The sequence below is a fragment of the Mauremys mutica genome, chromosome 12 (assembly GCF_020497125.1).
Source record: "Mauremys mutica isolate MM-2020 ecotype Southern chromosome 12, ASM2049712v1, whole genome shotgun sequence".
Taxonomy (NCBI): domain Eukaryota; kingdom Metazoa; phylum Chordata; order Testudines; family Geoemydidae; genus Mauremys; species Mauremys mutica.
Window position 1 is genome coordinate 75,090,557 of NC_059083.1, and position 21,593 is coordinate 75,112,149.

Genomic DNA, 21,593 nt, shown 5'->3' on the forward strand with positions numbered 1-21,593 from the left:
TTGGATGCACAGAATGGAACACACAGTAAAAATATATTTATACATACAGAAGGGGTGGAAGTACCCATACCAACTGTAAGAGGCTAATGGGTACTTCCACCTTTTCATGTTCTCTGTATGTATAAATATCTTCTTACTGTATTTTCCACTGCATGCATCCGATGAAGTGGGCTGTAGCCCACAAAAGCTTATGCTCAAATAAATTTGTTAGTCTCTAAGGTGCCACAAGTACTTCTGTTCTTATTGCACTTCAAACTTACAACCTACCATAATCTGAACTAACTGTCAAGTGTAGACAAGTGCTGAGTAGTTATTTGAAGGACCACTTCTCATTACACATCCTCTGTGGCAATAGGGACACAAAGGCTGGTGGAATCCAGGTTCTATATCACTAGGACTAGGGTGTGAAAGGTATCCTCAATTAAAGGGCCCTCAGGTACGGTATTCAGTACAACCAAAAGTTAAGCTATGCCCAAATCTTGCCAGATTCTGGGCTAGAGGCAAGAATCATGACTTGATCTTGTTCGGAGGATCTCTCAAGTAGCCCATAGTAAGGAATATCTCACATAAGTTAAATACAAGATCATAAGAGAAGCTCAGTGCAATCACTACAATCTTTTCATTCGACGTAAACTAGACAGACTACCAATTTTAAAACAAGTGAGTTGTAGAGAGAGTTTCCATCTAATGTTTGGAATTCCTTGTCTTAGAACAATTTTTTTGTCAAAGTTTCAGGGAGAAGGGGTGTCCTTTTTAAAAATAGTTTAAAATAAGACAATGTAATAGGTTACAGTTGCTTTTATACATGTTGTGGTCTGCCAAAATAATGAATTTGACATAGATTTAGCGCTCATATATATACTAAAGGGACATCAATTTGAATCTTGTCCATTTCAAAAAGGAAATTAAAAAGTAATATCAGATACTACCACAACCCGAGCCCATCTGTCACTTTGTGATTTTACAATCATATTTTTTAATGCTCTCTTCCTTGTTAATGTGTTAAAGGCTGACACAAACAAGAAAGGAAAACTGACTATACAGAAGAAACTATTAAAATGACTATACATAAAGTGCTGTCAAATGCACATACAAGATATTTTCCCCCTAATCTTTCAGTTAAAGTAACTGTGACCGTAAAAAAAAAGTCAGTTCATTTTATGTTATTATTTTTATCATCATGAATGACAGAATATATGAAGAACTAACCCTGAAAACATGTTTCTGGTGCACCAACAAATACTAATTTAAAATGTTGGAAAAAGTTAGAGAATGCATGACTAAAAAATAGAGTAATAAACAGTTCAATGCACAGTAGCCAATGTTTAAACTTCAGTTTCCAACTATTTGATCTCTTCCTAATTCCCCACAGAAACCAGTTTGTCATAAAACATAAGGATTGATAGCGCTTGTAATGTTGCCTTAGGTGGTATAAAAGTATTCTTACAACTGTTGGAATGTCAGCTTTCCACAGAATGAAAATGTACAGATTTCATTTTCTGTATTAAGCAGCAATCTACATGAAAGTGTTTTTTAAAGTCAAAAATCTGACAAACAGGAAAAATCTTCCTGCCTATTACAGCCAGTTAAGATCCTTAACTCCAAATAGCAAACAACAATATCATATTCCTTTCCCTCTCTTCAAGTTAGTAGCCAACCATAGCCCCATTCAGTGAGCATATGATGGTACTAAAGGCCCTATGGACAAAAAGAGGTATGCTGGATGTAAACAATAATTATCCATATTGACATGTTTGGATGCTCAAAAACCTTAAGCCATTCTAACAATAAATGAAAAAGTACGCTATAAGAATTACTCTGAAACTCTTGCCAGCTGGAGACACATTCAAGACCCTTCAAAACTGACATTCATAACCCTGTTCTTTGAGAGTAAAGAGATTTAGATTTCTGAATGATTAAATGTCAGCCACACTTATGAACATGATGAGCAGGCTGAGAAACTGTCTTTCTAAACAACGGTCACTTGATACAGAAGTTTTCAGAGAAAGCAAATATAGTAAAAATTGGCATGAAGATTTCAATTCAAGAACTGGATACAGCATATGAAAACATTAAATTTAAAAAAAAAGGGGGGGGGGAATTCAGATTACTGACCTCCGCATTACCATTACAAGAAGAGTAGTTGAATATAGAGAAAACATCTGTGGGTGAGAGTACACACTTTTAATGACACTGAACACAATCTTGCAATTCTTACTTATGCAAGTCCTCCTATTAAAGTCCATTGGGTCTACTCATGTGAGGGCTGCAGAATCAAGGCCACTGTTTGCAAACTCTCCAGACTCAAAACTGTGCATCAGTGCAACCTCATTTTCTTCTATGGACAAACTAGTATCTTACATTTTGCCCATTATGTTTATAAAATACACACTGACATTTTAAAATGCAAATATAAGATTTCAATACACAATATTCTTACTCATGTTTGTATGCACGAGTTTTGCTCTAGTGTCTTACGTTCACTTGTTCCAATTGCTTGTCTGCATACTTTAATAAAGCATCTTACTCCCGACATCATGATCAAATGATACCAAAATTCACTATTTCTGCTACCATACCAATGGCTTGAAAAGTTTACCCGACATATACTACTCTAAACACTAACTGTATTAACCAGCCTGATCAGTACCTGGACTATCATGGCCCTACTGCTCCAAACAGCTCCTCAATGCCACACTACCTTCAATTTAAAGGAATAAAACTGTTGCGTCAAGTAGTTAATAACATTGTTAAACAATTATAACTTACTACATCATGTCTTGCTTTTGTTATTCCTTCTTTCCCTTTCTGCTTCACTCTTTTTTTCCTTCCAATATCCATTATGGTGCATCTTTCCTTACATTGTCTTGTGTGTTTCTCTTTTTCTACTCTGACACTCCACCCATTTGTGTCTCTATTTCCCCTACACTGTATTCACCATCTCCTCCCCTATATTTTCTCTCTCCTTTCTTCTCCCAGTATCAGTTCTGAACTTAACATTTTTTAAACTTATATAATCACTCTCTCCCACCTACTTCCATCCCCATATTCTACATCGACACATTTCACATATTGAAAAATTTCCCAGTATACACCGGTGCACTGAATTTACATTAAAGGTTTGCACTTGTGCAGCTACGTCAATACAGTTACACTAAAATCCCCAGTTAAGGCCTCATCTACTCCGAGGGGTTAATTCACACTGAGTTTGTGCACACTAAAGCCCAAAAACGGTTACAATGCTCAGATGGCAAGGCAACCTCTACCACCCAGCTTCTAGGAAAGGTATGTGACTTCTTACTGGGGTGCTATCCTCAAGTGTTGATCTCTGGGTATAATGGATGGATTATGATGAAACTTGGATGACAGCTTGGGAGGAATTTAGGGAGCAGACATAAGGAAACCATGTCCTTTAGGAATATCATGAAAGAAGGATCTTTCCATTGAGTCTTCAATGTTTCCGACTCTTCAGGCTAACATTATGGCTACCAAAAGGGGCATATTCATACATAGGTTAAGTAAGAAGCAGGTCCCCACTGGTTCAAAGGGAAGTCCTTTGAGACATCTAAGACCTAGACTGATATCCCAAGCCGCACTAGGGGTCTTTCACTTGAGAGAATGAAAGGTTGTTGTGGTAGACAAGTGAACCCTGACTGATCTGATTGATAATCCAATTTTCTTTAGTTCCAGCAGGTAATCCAGGATAGCTGAGAGTGAGGAAAATAAGTTTTGGAGTCCTTGGAGTTGACAGTGATGGCTAAATCATTTCCACTTTTGAAGGCAAGTACTTTGAGGTGATTCTTTCCTACTGTTTACTAACACCTGTTTTACCTCCACAGAACTAGCAGACTCTAACCCTGCAAACCATTGAGAATCCATGCCCTGAGGCAGGGAACTCCTAGGTTGGGATGAAGCAATCAACAGGCATCTTGGGGGAGGAGATGAGGGATGATCGGAAGCTTGATTGCTGGACAGGTGAAACAGATAAAGATACCAAGCTGGTCTCTGCCATGTTGGGACTATTAGAATAACCCTGGCTTTATCCTGGCTGATTTTGTTCATCACCCTCAATACAGAGGTGTTGGAGTAAATGTACAGAACAGGCTCTTTGTCCAGAGTAGGAGAAAGCCATCCCTTGGAGAATTGTGGCCTTGACCTCCGCTCTTAAGCAAAACTGATGACAGTTCTTGTTCACAGAGGGGGCAAAGAGGTCCAATTCTGGAAATCCTCACGTTTGAAATATGCCTTGGAGAGGCCAAGAGTCCAGCTCCAACTCACAGTGCTTGGAGAAGTGCCTGCTGAAAGCATTGGCTGTGGTATTTTGAAGGCAAGGGACTAGATTGCTGAAATTCATATATGATTGATTATGCACCAGTTCCACAACTTGACTGCTTCAGCGCCAGAGAGGGGTATCTCACTCCTCCTTGCCAGCTGATAAACATATAGGCCATGTTGTTGGTCATGACCCTGATTGGACTTGTCCCTGAAGAAAGACAGAAAATGAAGGCAGGCATTCCTGATTCCCCTGAGTTCCAACACATTGCTATGGAGACTGGTTTCTTGAGGCAATCATCTGCCTGAATTGTATAAGCATTGACATGAGCTCCCGATCCTTACAGGAATATATCTGTCATTGCTGTTGGGATTGATTGGAGAAAAGGAACGCCTGCACTGACGCGGTCATGATCTTTCCACCAGTCTAGGAAATCTTTTACTTGGTGGGGAACTGAAACCTGTTTGTCTAAGCTGTGTCTGTTTGGTGAGTAGACTGCTCAGACCAACAAAGGCACAATCTTGCATGATGTGATTTAAAAAAAAAAAAGTGAAGTTGCCATGTGACCTAGAAGTTGGAGGCAGTTTCTCATTGAGGTTTGAGGGCTTCCTTCAGTAGTTCTGACTAGATAGGATATGGTTATGAATCTGTCCAAGGGAAGGTAGGCCCTGGCAATCAACAAACCCAAGGACACCCCTACGAACTGTATTTTTTGTACAGGGGTCAATGTAGATTTTTTTACATTGAGTTGAAAACCCAATTCCAGGAACAGAGAAAGGGCCTTCTTTGTGGATGACAGTACTGCTTCATAAGACTGACCCTTGAACAGCTAATCATTGAGGTACAGGAATACTAGAATCACCTCTCAACTTTGAAATCTTTGAAAACACTCTCCGTGGCAAGGAAGTCCAAAGGGGAGCACCCAGTATTGCAAATGATCCTGGCCTACAAAAAAATGTGGTTATTTTCTGTGAGATGGGCGTTATTGCTTTATGGAAATATGCATCTTGTAGGTTGAGAGATGAAAACCGATTCCCTTAATTCAATGAAGGAATTATACCTGCCAGTCACCATCCTGAACTTCTGAGACTTCACAAATTTGTTGTGTAGTCTTAAGTCTAAAAATCAGTCGCCACCCTCCATTTTCCTTTGGTACAATGAAGTACCTTGATTACAAATCCTCTTTCTTGTGTTCAGCGGGAACAGGCTCTATTGCTCCTAAACAAAGAAGGGAAGTTTATTTCCTGTCTCAGTAAAAGAAACAGGTAACATTTTTAACAACTACATTTTGACCCAACTGTTGAGCAGAAGGCCATACACATGAAAGTCTTATCTGTAGTGCAGTATTACACTGGTGGATCATACATGACCCCAGCGTAAGTTTTGGATGCTCCTACATTTGTGTAGTCTAAACAATTCAGCTTTTTTGTCAACAATGTGCATCCAACAATTTAAAATCATTGTATGGTACCCCGAGCTTACATAAAATTAGCATTTACTTTTATAAGAACATACAGGGATTTCACATCGGCAGTAGTGCAAGGCATTTTGGCTAGATGTCAAAAACAATTTGTTTCATAAACACACATGTACATACTTAACCGGTACTTTCTTATAACAATAAATATGAAACGTGTACCTTTATAGATTCTATCACTTTACCCCAGGTTCTCAATTTATATACTCGTATCAGTAATTTTAAATGCTTGTTTAGAAATGCCATTTATCCAATCCATTTGAATTACGTCAGACAGCACTAAGATTCAGCACAGATCTTTTAATTGTCCACAGACTTATTTTGCTTTGGATTTTATTGATCGCTAAGAAACAGGAAATGGATGATGTCTTCCCCTTGTGATATGTTTTGGGAGCTACTGCAATATAAATAGGAGCAAGATACTAAAAATCCCCAGTTGGACTGAGACTAACTGAAAATTATAGTCTTTGTCTTTCAGTGGTTTGATAGTCCATCATGATCAATCAGTAAGTAATATGGTCCCAATCCTACAAATGCTTATACACATGCTGAAAGTTAAGCATATGTGTAATTATTTGCAGGATGTGGACATATTTACTGTGATATGCAAGGGGTTATGTATGAGAACACAACCCCTTTGTGTTTCTGTACATTTGATACACACAAGTTTCTTTGAATGGACTTCAGGCTCCACACTCATCCCATTACACAATTCAACTCAATTATCGTGTTGAAAGCCATTTACCTTTAGTTAAGTGGCTCCTTATTTCCTCTATGTATTTTTATTAATTTTTAATAAAGTAACAATTCAACAGTGCATTGAAAGTATCAGAATCTTGATACTACTATAGTATTTTACCCGTACACTAGAGATGCAAATAATTTGATCATTGTTAACATTTTAACATCTGTTTCCAGAATGAGTAATTGTATCAGCATTCTTTCACATAGCTCTAACCTCCAATGAGAATCAATGTAGTATTCTTAGGTTGTGCTTGGGAATGTTCTCAGAAATTCGCTTGTCCTATACATGGATTTCTTTTTAAAATTAAAGAAAAAGGATGAACAGGCATCCATTTAAGTCTCCCACTTGTTAAGACAATACTGTTTCATTGTTTCATTCAAGCATTACCAAACTGCTAGCCACTGACAAAGGCACCATAAAAAAGGTTGGAGTGGCTGTCTTCTATTTATTTCTACAAGAAATCCATTTTTATTAGTCATGTTAAACATGAATTGGCTAGGAATCATTCCAGAAAATTCATAACAGGATATAGACTTACAAACTTATATGTTGCTGCTTTTCCTTTCGTTTTCAGAATTGTGCAAATGTGAAGTAATCATCTTACAGCTGAGCAACACTTTCTGTTCACTTTTAGGAATGGAAAGTGGCACAAAAGCCTTCCAACTTGAGTTGCACTTGCGATGAGAAGTAAAGAGCATTGATCATTTATGAGATGGTTCATTACCAGGTTTGACAACTAAGGTAAAATCACTGTTAAGATTACAGTAAAACCTGTGGCATGTTAAAGTATTTCTGCATGTAGTCACACAGATAGAATGTACAAGTGAATATATAACTAAGATCATAGTATCATTTGATATGATCCAAAAGGTACCCTTGGGTCACTCCCAATCTCTAGTATCAGAAGGGTCAATACCAAATTTTACTTTCAATAAATGTACATTAAGGAGAGACAGCATGCCCCAGTGCCTAGGCACTAGACTGGAAGTCAAGATATCAGGATTCTATTCATAGCTTTGTCACTGACTCCCTTTGCAAACTTGGGAAAGTCATTTCCACATTCTGCATCTCTGTTTCCTTCCCCTGGAAACTGAGATAATGCTGAGCCAGCTTTGGGCTAAGCTTGGATATCTATAGAGAAAGAGTTCAATATATGTCACAAGTATTCTTATCTAACTTTGTGGTGTAAACATCTAATGTTTGAGAAGCAAGGGAAAGTTATTTACCTTGCAATTCTGCTTCTTTGAAGATATTATCACTCAGAGCCCTATTTTTAGATCACAAAACTCCAGTGGAAAACAGGTTGGTAACTCCCCACGTTCTTCAATTTTTGAGGGATTTTTTAGTTGGGCCCCTTCCCTCCCCTAAACCATTCAACCATGGTCCATTCCAACTACCAGTACCCCACTGCACTAACATTTTCAGTCAGCTCCTGAGGTATCAAATCAAGTACTGAGCTCTCCAGGGGCTGGGAATATTGTGAAGGCAATGCCCTCTGACTCTGGGGAAGAATGCCTTGTGTCACTCAAATGATCTCAGCCATCATGATACGTAGGGAGACAAGCTGTCACATGTCAAGAATACCAAGTTTTATAGATCAATACACATCTTGAATTACACCCAGAAAAAGCTACGAATTCAGTGCACTGAATATAGTATAGAAGTGATGTACTCATTTCCTTAGCTCAGTAGTTCTCAACCCGGGGCCAATGGGCTGCTTGCCGCCCAATCAGCACACATTTGAGGCTCACGTGACATCCTCAGGGCCATACAGGTAGTATACATACTGTGTGGATGCAGACCACATAACTGAGAGCTGCATATGCGACCTACAATGGTAAACAGGTTGAAAACCACTGTATTAGATGGATGGGGCCACTCCATTCTGTGCCAGCTGACATTTCAAAGTGCCTTCACAGGAAGCAAACACTAAAAGTCCAGTCTGGAAGCCAGAAAGGTATGAATAACTCCGGTAAGGTCCACATCAAGACAAGAGTGCAATCTCTTAGCTAATCTCAAATGAGTGATACAAGTAACTGAAAATCTAAGAACAGTTGGAGGTGAGGTTCAGAAGTGCATCAAAATTGTGATCCTCTTTGGCAAGAAGGGAGCATGCTCCACCAATAGTGGGGGCAGACAATAACTACTTTGGCACCCATTATCTGAGATTATCAAGATTAAACCCTACCAGCCACTCAGAAGTCAGGCATCTCACGATCATGGTGAAATGCGGAAGAAGACTCCACAAGAAATCACTCAACTGTCCATACAGCTGCAAGAAAAGGATAACAATTGCAATAGCCTGATGGTGAAAGGGTCACAGTAAGGAAGATGGCAGTTTTCATGGGATGTGAAAAACAGTAGTACAAAACGTTACAAATTTAGAGACCAACCAACATTCCGCATACAGGGCCCTACCTATTCCCCGTACGTCTACAGAAAGACTCACTTAATTTTTTTTTTTTGGGGGGGGGGGGGGAAGCTGGATAAGACCTTCGGGATGATTTACACTAAAATTTTAGAAAAAAAAAATCCAACCAGCTCAGTTTGTCCACTGGTTCTGCTCTACAGGTGGAAGTCCTGGTTTAAACAAGGCTCTGACACCCAGTTTGACACTAGTAAAATGCTGGAAGCCACTGGAGTCTTGTCTACACTAGGACACTCACCTGTGCTACCTGGCTGATATTTTTCCATAGAGCTGAAGGGCAGAAAGGACCACTGATTCATCTAGTCTGACCTGTATATCACCAGCCATTAAATAGCCAAGCAGTTACCCCTGTATTGAGGCCAATTACTTGTGTTTGGCTAAAGCAGATTTTCCAGAAAGGCATCCAGTCTTGACATGAGGGTATCAAGAGGTGGAGAATATGCCACTTCCCCTTGGTAGTTTCTTCCAATCATCTGTCACTTCCACTGTTAAAAATGTGCCTTATTTCTAATTTTAATTTGTCTGGCTTCAGCTTCCAGCTATCGGTTCTCTTTATGCCCTTCACCATTAAATTAAAGACCTCTTTAGTACCAGGTATTTTCTTATTTTTGTGGCTCTTTTCTGCACCCTCTCCAATTTTTCAACATCCTTTTAAAAATGGTGACACCAGAACTGTACGTAGTATTCTTATATCAGTCTCATCAATGCCACAAACAGAAGTAAAAATCACCCCTCTGCCCCTACTTACTACTCCTCTGTTAACACGGCCAAGGATCACATTAGCCCTTTTTGACACAGCATAGCACTGGAAGCTCATGTTGAGTTGCTTGTCCACTAAAGCCACTAAATCCTTTTCAGAGTTGCTGCTTCGAGGATTTAGTCCCCACCCCACCCCCGCATTCCATAGGTATGGTCCTGCATTCCATGTTCCTAGCTGTATAATTTTGCATTTGGCCATAGAACACATTTTGCTTGAATGGGCCCAGTAATCCTAATCACTCTGTACGACAACCCTATCCTCATTGTTCTTTGCCATTCTTTGTGTCATCAGCAAATTTTATCAGCAGTGATTTTATATTTATGCCCAGATCATTGATAACAATGTTGAATAGAGTAGGGACTAGTAGCAAGCCCTGCAGAATCCCACTAAAAACACCCCCATTTGATTAGGAATCCTCTCTGACAACTACTTACTGAGATCTGTCAGCTACTTAACATGTGCTTTATTGACATTGTACACTGTAATTTTTTTTTAATCAAAATATCATGCAGTACTAAGTCAAATGCCTTACAAAAGTCTATGGTTATGTCTACATGTGAGTCTCAGAGCCTGGACTAACTACCTCGGGCTCATGCTACAAAGCTAAAAACAGAAGTGTAGATATTTCCACTCCAGCTGGAGCCCAGGCTCTGAGACCCTCCCCATGTTTCAAAGCCTGGGTTTCAGCCTGAGTGGGAACGTCTACACTTCCGTTTTTAGCCCCATCGCATGAGCACCATGAGCCCAAGTCTCTTGAGCTGGACTCTAAGAGTATCTCTACACTGCAATTAATGACCTGTGACTGGCCTGTGCCAGCTGATTCAGACTCACGAAGCTCAGGCTAAGGAGCTGTTTAATTGTGGTGTAGATGATCAGGCTGGAGCCCAGGTTTTAGGCCCATGCAAGATGGAAGGGTCCCAGAGCTTGGGTTGAAGCCCAAGCCCGAACATCTACACTGCAATTAAACAGCCTCTTAGCCCAAGCCAGCTAGCACAGGCCAACCGTGGGTGTCTAATAGCAGTGTAGACATACCCTAAGACTCACTGCCAGGAGGAATGTAGGAGTGGTAGTGTAGACATACCATAAATATATTATATCTATGCAGTTACCTTTATCAGCCAAACATAAGCCTCCTCATTGGAGATACGGCAACACTGAATGAGAAACTCTCTTAACCCGTGTAAACAGATTCTGCTCCTCCCCCATATGAAGCTAATTAAAGTGTATGTTCCATAAAACACAAATCATACAAGTGAGTATTTCATCATATATTGGAGTTTCTATCAGAGTGTCACCTAAACAGGCTCTAAAGAGGATTAGATAAGATGATAGTAAAAATGCTACTGGCTGCAGAAGCCCTGCCTATACTACATTTCCCATGGGAAGGGCTAAAACAGTGAACCCATAGTGGGGAAATGTTAAGAAAAAGTCTAGTGTAGACACAGACATAGAACCAGCTACTGAGCTCAGACTAATCTGAGTTATACTTGTGTAAATGAGATCAAAATCCATCATTTAAACTTTACACTAAGATTTTTTTAATTAAAAAATGTATTTGAACATATTTAATATTTTGACAGTTGTCTAATATCCTGCAACTGTCTACCTCAAGACAGTGCATAATACACCAATGTACATGTCAGTATGGGATTAGGAGATATTTATCTTCATTTGTCTATCTAAAAGCAAAAGATCAATAACCTTAGAAGAAACTTATAGCCTAGATATACCGTAAGCTAAATAAAAAGTTACTAGAAGTATGCCACCACCGTGGTTTTTCCCCTGTTATGGAACCCAGACCTAAATAAACTGTTAAACACTTAGTGTAAAGGTATGCCAAACATTTCTCAGAACTTTCTTAAGGTCCCAACAAAGACTCAACCTCTTCTGCAAAATGAGGCCTAGGTTAAATATTTTATTTGGCTCCTTAAGATGGACTGAGAAGTTGGGCATGAGCTCCAGATCAGTTCTTGGACACACATCAAACACTATCCTGTCATTTATCCAGTCAGTCAAAACAACGTTTTCCATCTAAACCTTTAATGTTTATGTCTTGAAAAACTGCTAACTGAATCCAGTTCCTGAAATCCATTTTTAAAAATCTATACCATCCAGTTTAAAGATAATGAACAAAAAAAAAAGTATTACACACTGATTACAGAATTAATCCTATCAATGTTCAAGCCAAAACAGAAGACTGCTAGTTTCATAACGCCAAAGAAAATTAAGATTAAATAACATATGTCAGATTTAGAGAGCAAATTACTTTAAAAAACACTGGAATATAAGGATTTTAATTCCAAACAATTTTAGCATTCAAGAGTTCTCAGACTGCTTTTCCAATCAAAATGGGTAATCAAAACCACACAGAGTACTTCAGACTGTTCCCAAGCAAGAACTGACATCAGTTCAGTTAATAAAATTCAATTCACCACTTATACCAACTTTTCTTAAGCATGTAAAACTTCCTTTTAACAACTGATCTTGCGTGTAAATCAGTTCCAATTAATGAAAGCACAAAATACCTCAACACATCACATGTATATTAAGAAACAGACTGATGCCTCATGCAAATCTCTGAAAATCAGAGTTGCTCAGTACCAATTCCAAACAGTTATTAAGGTTGCAACATTCTTTCTGAAGACAATTTTGTGTGTATTTTCTTTTCATTATTTCTCTTCCCATATTTTATTAGCAAGGACATACACGCAAAAATAGTATATTTGTTTCTTACAAATATACATGCCTTTTCTTGAGCTGAAAAAGGACAATTCCTTAAACAGATTTTTGTTCACAGTTTTCCATTAGGCCACAGCAGATCTATAACGTTTTTAAAAGATTGCTTTTCTAATAGTGCTCAGAGACCCAAAAGTGCAAAACGGTATTTTAAAAAGTAGTATTGTCCCACACATCAGCCCAGCTACACTCATCTCAAAAGTTTATTTCTAAGGAGTTCAGCACATGTGCACTATAATGGCCCTGCATAAAACCCCTTTTTACAAGATTAGTCCAAATAAGTTCCAAAATATAATTACTTATAATTGCTTACATTATATTATAAGAAAAAGTCTACAGTAGTCTAGAAAAAAAAAGCCATTTTTCCTCCCTACTCAGAACTATTTTAAAAAGTTAAATGCAATAACTTTAAGAAATGTTTTGCATTAGGAGTTAAAATGGAAATTCTGCACATGCCATTAAAATTACATAATTTCAAAAATGCAGTAACTATTTTTCGACTTTTTAAAAACTGATCTATTTTGCAAAGCACAGCCATTAACTTGGTTCAATAAGTTGTTGGAAGACGAACAATAATTTAAATATTTATTTTAAAACTGGTCTTTTCATGCACTGAAGTCACAATGTAGGGTACAAAATGTGTTTTTTAAATTCACTCTTTTCTCGCAAGTCTTCAGTGATTATTTTTCAAAGGCAGAGAAGCTTTATCCATATTTATAAACGTTTCTCCATATTTATCTACTTACATTGCCCTCATCACTACAAAAGAAGCATATTACAAGTATTTAGAAAACAGAAATAATGTCTTTTTTCCTTCCCAGCATGTAGACGGAAATAGTTTACTTTTATGTATACAATATACATAAATATTGTTAAAGGCCAAGTTTTTAAAAAAAGGTATTTTTCCTATAGAAGGAGGAACTATATCCAACGAATTGTTTACAATCTCAACTAAGGAAGTTGACTTGAAAACAGCAACACAAAAGATCAAAACAAAGGGGACAAAAGGCCTGATCGTCTTTTCTGCGTAATCGTGAAACAAACTGTCGCAGAGGGTGAGAAACAACCTAAGGTACCTAGCGCCTAAAAAGTTACAATGGCCTCCTGCCCGCCCCCCCCCTTCCCTAAAAAATACAACTATTCCAAAAAGAGATCCGGCATGTTACAGACCTCGTGCAATAAATCTAGTGAACTCGGGCTTAATCTAGATTCTGAATACAGGGAGGCGGAGGGCACCAATACCTCCCCCCGCACCACACACACAGTGCCCAGGGCTTCACCTCTCCTAACGAAGGCGTGTTTATTACTTTAGAGTAAACAATCCGGTTTGATAATCGATGCCAGTGCAACGCTTCACACAAGCTGTGTGCAAAGACGTTTCCGTCGTGGCACACGGACCCCTTAGCAACCCGCCCCCTGCTGCGGAGCGCTGGGGGGGGGGGTGTTGGGAGAGAGGAGAGAGTTTACTTTTTCCTGAGGCCTGAGTCTCCAAGCCCCAGGTTCAATCTCAAATACACATGGAGGGGGCTCGATCCCACCTCTCCAGCTGGGCTCGCCGCTCGCGGTGTTTAGAAAACAGAGAAAGGGGCTTTCCCGGTGTCTCTCTTTCCTTTCACCCCCCCCAACCTAACAGCCACACTCCCCACCTCGGCTTCCCCGCTCGCCCCACACACCGCCCGCCCCCCCAAACCAGACCTCCCCCCCTCCACCCACTGCCCGGCCCCAATCTACTCCCCACCTTAGCCTGCCTCCCCACAACAGCTCCCGCCCCCCACCTCGGCCCCTACCCATCTCCCCCTTCCCCCCAAAGCAGCCCCGTACCCCCCAAACCAGGCTCCCCCCCGCCACCTACCCCCTTCCCGTCTCCTCACAAAGCCCGGCTCTTGGCCCCCGGCCCTTCTCCCCGCCACCGCTGCCCCCCTCTCCGCCCTCCCCCGGCCTCCTCCCGTCCCCGCGGCCGGCGGCGGAGCAGAGCGGGGCTCGGCGGGCCCCAGGCTCGGTCCCGGGGGCTCCCCGACCCCTCCTCACCTGTCAGTCGCAGCTTGACGGGCCCGTTCCTCCGGGCCCCCTGGTTGGACATGTCCCCGGCCGCTGCTGGGGCTCGGCGCTGCCTCTGGGCCGGGCAGGAAGGGGGGACGCGCTAATGGAGTCGGGCTGAGCGCTCAGGGCAGCGGCAGCGGTGGCCGCCGGACGAGGAGAAGCCCGGATGTGCCCAGCGTCGCCATAAGCGGGGCCAGCGCCGAGGAGGAGGCGGCGCCGCCACCGCCGCCGCCTTCCCCCGCCCCCTACCCGGGGCCCTGGCGGCGAGCACAACAAAGCCCGGGACAGCGCGTACCGCGGCGGCCGGCCGCCTCCTTTCCTCCGGGACGGGGCCTGGTACCCGCTTAGCCCCCAAGTAGGGATGGAGTCTCCCCCCGCAGCTTCCTTCCTGCCTCGGAGAAAAGGGCCCCTGTGCTCCCCTCAGTACCCCATGTCCTCACTACCCACGGGGGAAAGGGGGTGTCTGCCCTGTCAGCGCCCCCTTCCACTGGGATGCCCCCATGTCCTCACTACTCCTTGGGGAGGGGGCTTCCTTGCCCTTGTCCTTTGGGGATGCCCCCATGTCCTCACTACTCCTTGGGGAGGGGGCTTCCTTCCCCTTTGCATTCCCCTTGCCTTTTGGGGATGCCCCCATGTCCTCACTACCCCCTGGGGTTGCCTCCCCCCAACACTACTGAGTATAGAGCTCCCTGTGTATCTTTAACTCCCCCCAGGGAAAAGCCCCCCCTCAGCTATCCCTAGGGTGACCACCAGACAGCAAGTATGAAAAATCAGGACAGGGGGTGGGGGGGGTAATAGGAGCCTATATAAGAAAAAGCCCCCAAAATCAGGACTGTTCCTACAAAATCAGGACATCTGGTCATCCTAGCTGTCCCCTGCCACTGGGTGAGGGTACCCTTGTGGCTCCTCAATACCATCCATGGTGGATGGGACCCTTGTGTCTTCCTTTCTCCCTCAAGCTGGGCCCTCTCATCCCTTGCTTCCCACAGATAGGGCCCCCTCACTGGGATGGTGTCCTTGTACCCCCAATTTTCTGGGAATTGTGCCCCTGTGTGTTTCTTCCCCCTCACCAAATCTCACTCCTTCCTAGGGATGACACCACCTTGCACTATGGATGCTGCTCCTTTTGCCCCTAAATGCTGACCTGGGGAGACTTGTAATACTATGATGGGCAAAATAGCATCAAGTGTGACTAATTCCCACGCTGGAGTTGAAAGGCTCAGAGAAATGTAGACACAGATCATATTGTGAGCCAAGGGGTAGAAAAAGGAGGAGGAAGTTATTAGTAGCGGTTGGTGTGAAGATTTATGTACTGAAAAAACAAAGATTCAAAAGTAAAAAGTTTATGGGATACAAGTTTATAAGTAGATTGTGATACCCTTCTCACATCGAGTAGTACCCTGTTCCTGTTTCCCCCAGTATGATGAGACTACTTGTGATGTAGAGTACTTTTCAGGATAAGGGTATCATAATCTAACCATGAAAACCATTACAACTCCGATAAATCCACCATTTATGTGTAATTTGGTTGCAGTAGAAAAGCGAGGGAAATTCCTGCACACACATACTGAAATTCTCAACAAAAGACTGATACAGATCCCAATTCTCAGTGTAACTCTTCTGTCTTCCAGATCCAATGGCAACTATTCCAAAGAATTCCAGGCCTTTCAAGACACCCTCCACTAGGGGCACTCCACAGCAGCAAGAGGATTTAAGGAAGGGTATCTGTATCTTAATGAACAACCCAGCAATTACAGCAGCGGCTAGAGAGACAACTTTCAAAAGTGCCCTACATTAATGAAAAACAGTCCTGGGACCAACACAGCTACAACTACACTGCATACCCTAAATTAAATTAGAACACTGGTGTAGCTAAAAATGGGCAAGGTACTCCCACTTAAAATTATGAGTTTGAGATGTCATTGTAAAATTTCCATGAAGATTGAGATTGATAGGAAACGACTGGCTTTGTAAGCAGACTGCTAATTATATTTGATATTATTTCTTATGCTCACCCAGCCTATCTGATAGTTTCATTACATAGGTCCCATTCTGCTAAGGCATTTGGCACTGCACAAACTGAAAAACTAGAATACAGATTAAAATATCATTATATTCAATATTAAAAAGCCAAACAAAATTATACCCTTAGTACTCCTCACATACTTTTCCTGCTAATTTTGTATTGCTTTGTACACCCATACAAGTTGAATGAGGTCTCAATTATCTCGCTTAGTGCAAGAGACTCCAGCATATCATTTCTGCTACAATAACTATCTCCAGTGCAATAGCTGATTGATTAGAAGAAGACTATATTCTTGCCTTTAAGGTGAATGTTTTGGCTTTTATTTTTTAATTTGGTCAATTTAATAAACTATTGCTTTTCCATAGGGTTTCCTTCAGTACAACCCTATCATAGTGCTGGGTTGTACTGCACCTAAAGAAACCACCCATTCTTAGAGTCCCATACTGTTCTTCCAGCTGAGAAGGACAGATGGCAGCACTCCCAGCCCAGGGTATGAGAAAATGGGATCAGAAATTGAATGTAGCAGGACTTCCACATGGTAGTGCAGAAGACTAAGCCACTGGGCTATCCATTATGTTAGACTAGTCTAATGTTTTTAATATTTCATTTCATTTTGTTTATTTTTTAAAGTACTATTGTAAGACTATATAGGGCAGAGAGGGAAGCTCATATTGACATAATACCAATGTATGACACCTACCTTTAAAATAAAACCTTCACAGAAGGTGAACACTACACAGAAACTACACAAATGTGTATTAGCAGATAGAGCTGTCATATCTCTTCAGGGCAAAGATTGTGTCTTATATGTTTGAACAATACCTTGGAAATTGTGCCATAATTCAATGAACAATCTGTTTACATCCACATAGGACCTTGCTATGTGCTGGATTTGATTTCAGAATCGAGTGATCATTAAAAAAAAAACACAAAATGCTACTTGCTTTTATTTATGCACTACCTTGTAACCATTTTTGCCAAAAAACTGCAAGCTCTTCCTAGGAAATATGTCCCTTGCAACTCCTTTTCAACACCGAATTCATGATCTGCAGTTCTCACTGTAAATTATTCTTGAACATGGCTTTTTTATATGTCTGGGAATTGTGCAAGATCTTTTGGAAGAGCTTTTGAAGTCCTGGAGGGCTCCAAATATGCTATCTGTGGAATTACACATTGTACCTGGATATTGTACAAGATACTATTGATATAATTCTCTTGGGTCATTCTGACCTCAATAAAACCATTATGATTCTTCCATTTACACTGTTTGGGATGAGTGGTTCTTTATGTTATTAGCATTTTTATGAAAGGTGCATGTATAACAGCTGCTTTTCAAAGTTAAATAACTAGACATTTTCTGAAACAAAAGAACATGGGCAGAGTTATTGCTTGAGAAATTCATTTTTTAAAGCAATATAAAAGTTTTGTTTAATTGGTCAAAGTATCTGAAAACACCACATTTTAACCTCTCTATTCAGACAACCCCGGTCTGATTTTTCACAGGTGCTGAGCATCTCTTAAGGACTTGATCCAAAACCCACTGAAGTCAGTTGGCTTCTTTTCATTGACTTCAGTGGGCTTTGGCTCAAACCACTGGTTGTTAGCTTCAGCTCAGAACATACTGAAATTCTCTTGGATTACGCTTCAAGGCCCAGATCCACAAAGCTACTTAGGCATCTAAACACCAGACTTCGCCTAAATCCCAGTTTTGGCTCCATTGTGATCCACAAAACTCCCACCTAACCCCTTTAGGAACCTAAACTTACTCAACACCTACATTTTCCAGATAAAAGTTCCCTAGGCATCTATGTTTCTGCCTCTGGGTATGTGCACAGCTGTCTCACTCTAAGTGTACAGATGCCTATCTCCCACCTAAGCCCCAGAGTGATTCAGAAACTTTGCAGAAGATAGGCATTTATCTGCCTATGTCATGTGTGGTGTGGCCATGGTAGGTGTGCTCAGAGGAGGTGGGGATTACCCCTCTTCTAGCTCAGTGGTTAGAGCACTTCTGGCATTTGGGAGACCAGGGTTCAGTCCTCCCCTTGGGTAGGAAGGGGTGTATTATCAGGAAAGTGTTCTGACCACTGAGCTATGAAATATTCTGATGTAGGGACCCCTCAGGGTGTATCAATAATTAAACAGTCATTGGAGTAAGGGGACTGGATGCTAGGTCCCTAACCACTGGGCTACAGAGTCATTCCCCCCCTCTCTCTGGCCCAATGATTCTGTTCCACTGTGGATAAATAGTCACTGGGCCAGAGAGCGTAGTGGGCACCTTCTCCTCTGGACATTTTGGATGTAGAAAGGCAGGGGCCTAACTCATTCCCAAAAGAATGCCTTAGGTGCCTCAGAGTATGTCTACACAGCAAAGAAAACCCATGGCTAGCCTGTGCCAGGTGACTCAGGCTAAGAGGCTGTTTCATTGCTGCGTAGATTTCCAGGCACAGACTGGAGCCTAAGATTTGGGACCCTCCCACACCACAGGGGCCTAGAGCGCAGCAATGAAACAGCCACGCAGCCTGAGTCCCTGACTCCAGGACAGCACCTGCCTCCAAAGTGACCAGTGTCTCACATAAAATACTTAATCCCAGTGAATTTATTGAAAGCTGAAGTTGTTCAGCACTTTGCAAGACTGTGTGGGGTTGGATTCTCAGGGATTGTTTGTACTAGGTTTACTAGTTTTTGCATTTGTAATTGATATAGGTCTCTTTTACTATTTATTAATATGTATTTGCATATTCTTATTTGTCAAAACAATTGGCATATTCAATACATTTAATTTTTTTTAACCTTTGTCTCATCAAATAAGTAGCTCTTTCATGGAGACTATTTTTGTCTTTCTTGTTTTGTTATTTTCAATCTAAGAAAAGTCCTTATCTTTGCTGAGAAGAAAAAAAAAAGTTTTTTTAACACATCCTAGCTACCATGTTAATATCCTGGTGTACCACACCATAAATTTATTCTGACCAGCTAAGACATGTTTAAAAAAAAGGTTACTCACCTTCTCATAACTGTTGTTCTTCGAGATGTGTTGTTCACATCCATTCCAATCAGGTGTGTATACACTGCATGCACAGTCATCAGAAACTTTTTCCCTTAGCAGCTCCCGTTGGGTTGGCTCAAGAGCCCCCTGGAGTGCTGCCTTCGTGGTGCTCAATATAGGACCCTGCCGACCCACCCCCCCCTTCAGTTCCTTCTTGCCAGCTACTCCGACAGAGGGGAAGGTGGGTGGGTATTGGAATGGATGTGAACGTCACATCTTGAAGAACAATAGTTACAAGAAGGTAACCGTTTCATTCACTGCCGTGACCACCAGGGAGCAAGGGTGTGGGTGAGAGAATAAGTACTCATATCCCTGAGATGGGACAAAGTACTTCCTCTCTATGCCCCCGGCGGTGCGCGGAATGGAGGCTGGAGTCTGCCACGGGATTTTATTATTATTTGGTATGGTCTTTATTCGTGGTAACGTCACCCGGGAAGGACCTTCTGGAGCAAGAATGTCTACCATTGAGTCCTCTGTTTCGGCCATTTCCTCTGTCTGCAAGCCTATTTTGTGGACAATGCAGCAGAGCAAGTCTTGGTGTGCCCTGTGGTCGATGGGTGGGGGTCTTGAAACTGACGCTCCTGCCACCACCTCATCAGGCAAGGAGGAGGATGTGGCAAGTAAAGGTACAGGCTCCTCATAGCCCTCTAGCTGCCCCAAATGTGGGATACATGGAAAATTGTCACCTCTACTCTTGCGAGCAGAAGACATTCAGATCAGGCCATACTCTGACAGGGAGAGGGGCTAGGTCCATAGTATCATCTTCTTTTCTCTTAACCTTGCAGAAGCCCCTGTATGCTCTCTAGTAATTGGGCTCTGCGGGTTGGGGCTGAGGGCACAGCCATTTTCTGTCCTATCATTCCTTCCCCAGTTCCTGTGTGGAATCACTAAGAGACAATGTCAGCATTTTTAATCACTGTCCCCTTTGCTGAGTAAAGCCCCTGAGTGGGGGGACGAAAAGCAGCAGCCAGGAAAGGAACCCACGCAGGACCCATGGTTACAAGGGTGTCAGGAAGCTTTGCAAAGCAGTTCTCAGAGAATTTGTTTGCTTACGGTGGTCAAGGCCCATGCACTGCCACAAGAGAGTATACTTCACTCCCCCAACAAAACAATGCAACAGACATTCTGGGACTCAAGGAGTTTCTTGTCCTCTATATAGGTTTATTTCTGCCCCAATAATCTTCTCATAGAGGATGCATCAGACATTAAATATCATAGGGGTAGCCGCCATCATATGCCAGCAATGCCCCTCTGCTATGTACATCGGCCAAACTGGACAGTCCCTACGGAAAAGGATAAATGGACACAATGCTCCAATACGTCTGTTAGTCTACGAGGTGCCACGGGACTCTTTGCTGCTTTTACAGACATTAAATGGATACTTTATTGGGGTTTATATGTATAAACTGCATGTTGCTCTCAAAACATCTCATTTCAAGGGTAAAAAGAAGCTGCACATTTTATGGAGTTAATCTTGTGATGTAAGTGTTTAAGTATTACCATTAAATGCTGACAAGTGATCTGTATTTCACTCTAGGCTGATATCACTGAGTAACAAATCCTTTCAAGATGAGGTAGCTAGCTCAGATCCAGAGGGAAGGGAGTGCCTTTTCTCGCCCAACAGCTCACTTTTTGGATGGCAGCTGCACTGACAGGCTCAGAAGGGAGTTCCATCCAGTCATCCTCAGCCAGAAGGTTTGTGATTGAGACATGGAGTCTCAAGGGTGAGCAGGAATGTGTAAAGAAAGGAAGAACTGAAGCATCTTTCGGGCTCCAACAGAGATGTGGAGGAGCCATTGGGGAGATAAAATAATTTAATAGTTGATATTAGCATTGGTTAGTAAAAGTTTTGGAATAAATGTGTAGAGATACAAAAAACACTGTTCTCTGGCTGCATACCACAGAAATTTGATTCTTGAATTTCCCACTATACAGAAAGAAAAGGCTTTACATTTACAGAGGTTTCTCAAGGGATTTAATGTGTTTTACTGGAAAACATAAACACGTCTATAATCAAATACTGTTTGTTTTCAGAAAAGGAAATGGTGTAGCTAAATTCTTAGAG

At 41.7% G+C, this 21,593-nt stretch overlaps 1 protein-coding gene across 3 annotated transcripts in view; it reads right to left on the minus strand.

The window, feature by feature from the left end:
• The window catches only part of SMURF2 (SMAD specific E3 ubiquitin protein ligase 2), an 88,795-nt gene extending 74,158 nt beyond the window's left edge, over positions 1-14,637 (minus strand). For all 3 annotated transcript variants that reach the window (XM_044981271.1, XM_044981272.1, XM_044981270.1), the window contains exon 1: positions 14,448-14,637. In XM_044981271.1, the coding sequence (XP_044837206.1) occupies positions 14,448-14,499 (52 nt within the window). In that variant the 5' untranslated portion in view covers positions 14,500-14,637. The remainder of the gene's footprint in view (positions 1-14,447) is intronic.
• Positions 14,638-21,593: the final 6,956 nt, after the last annotated feature.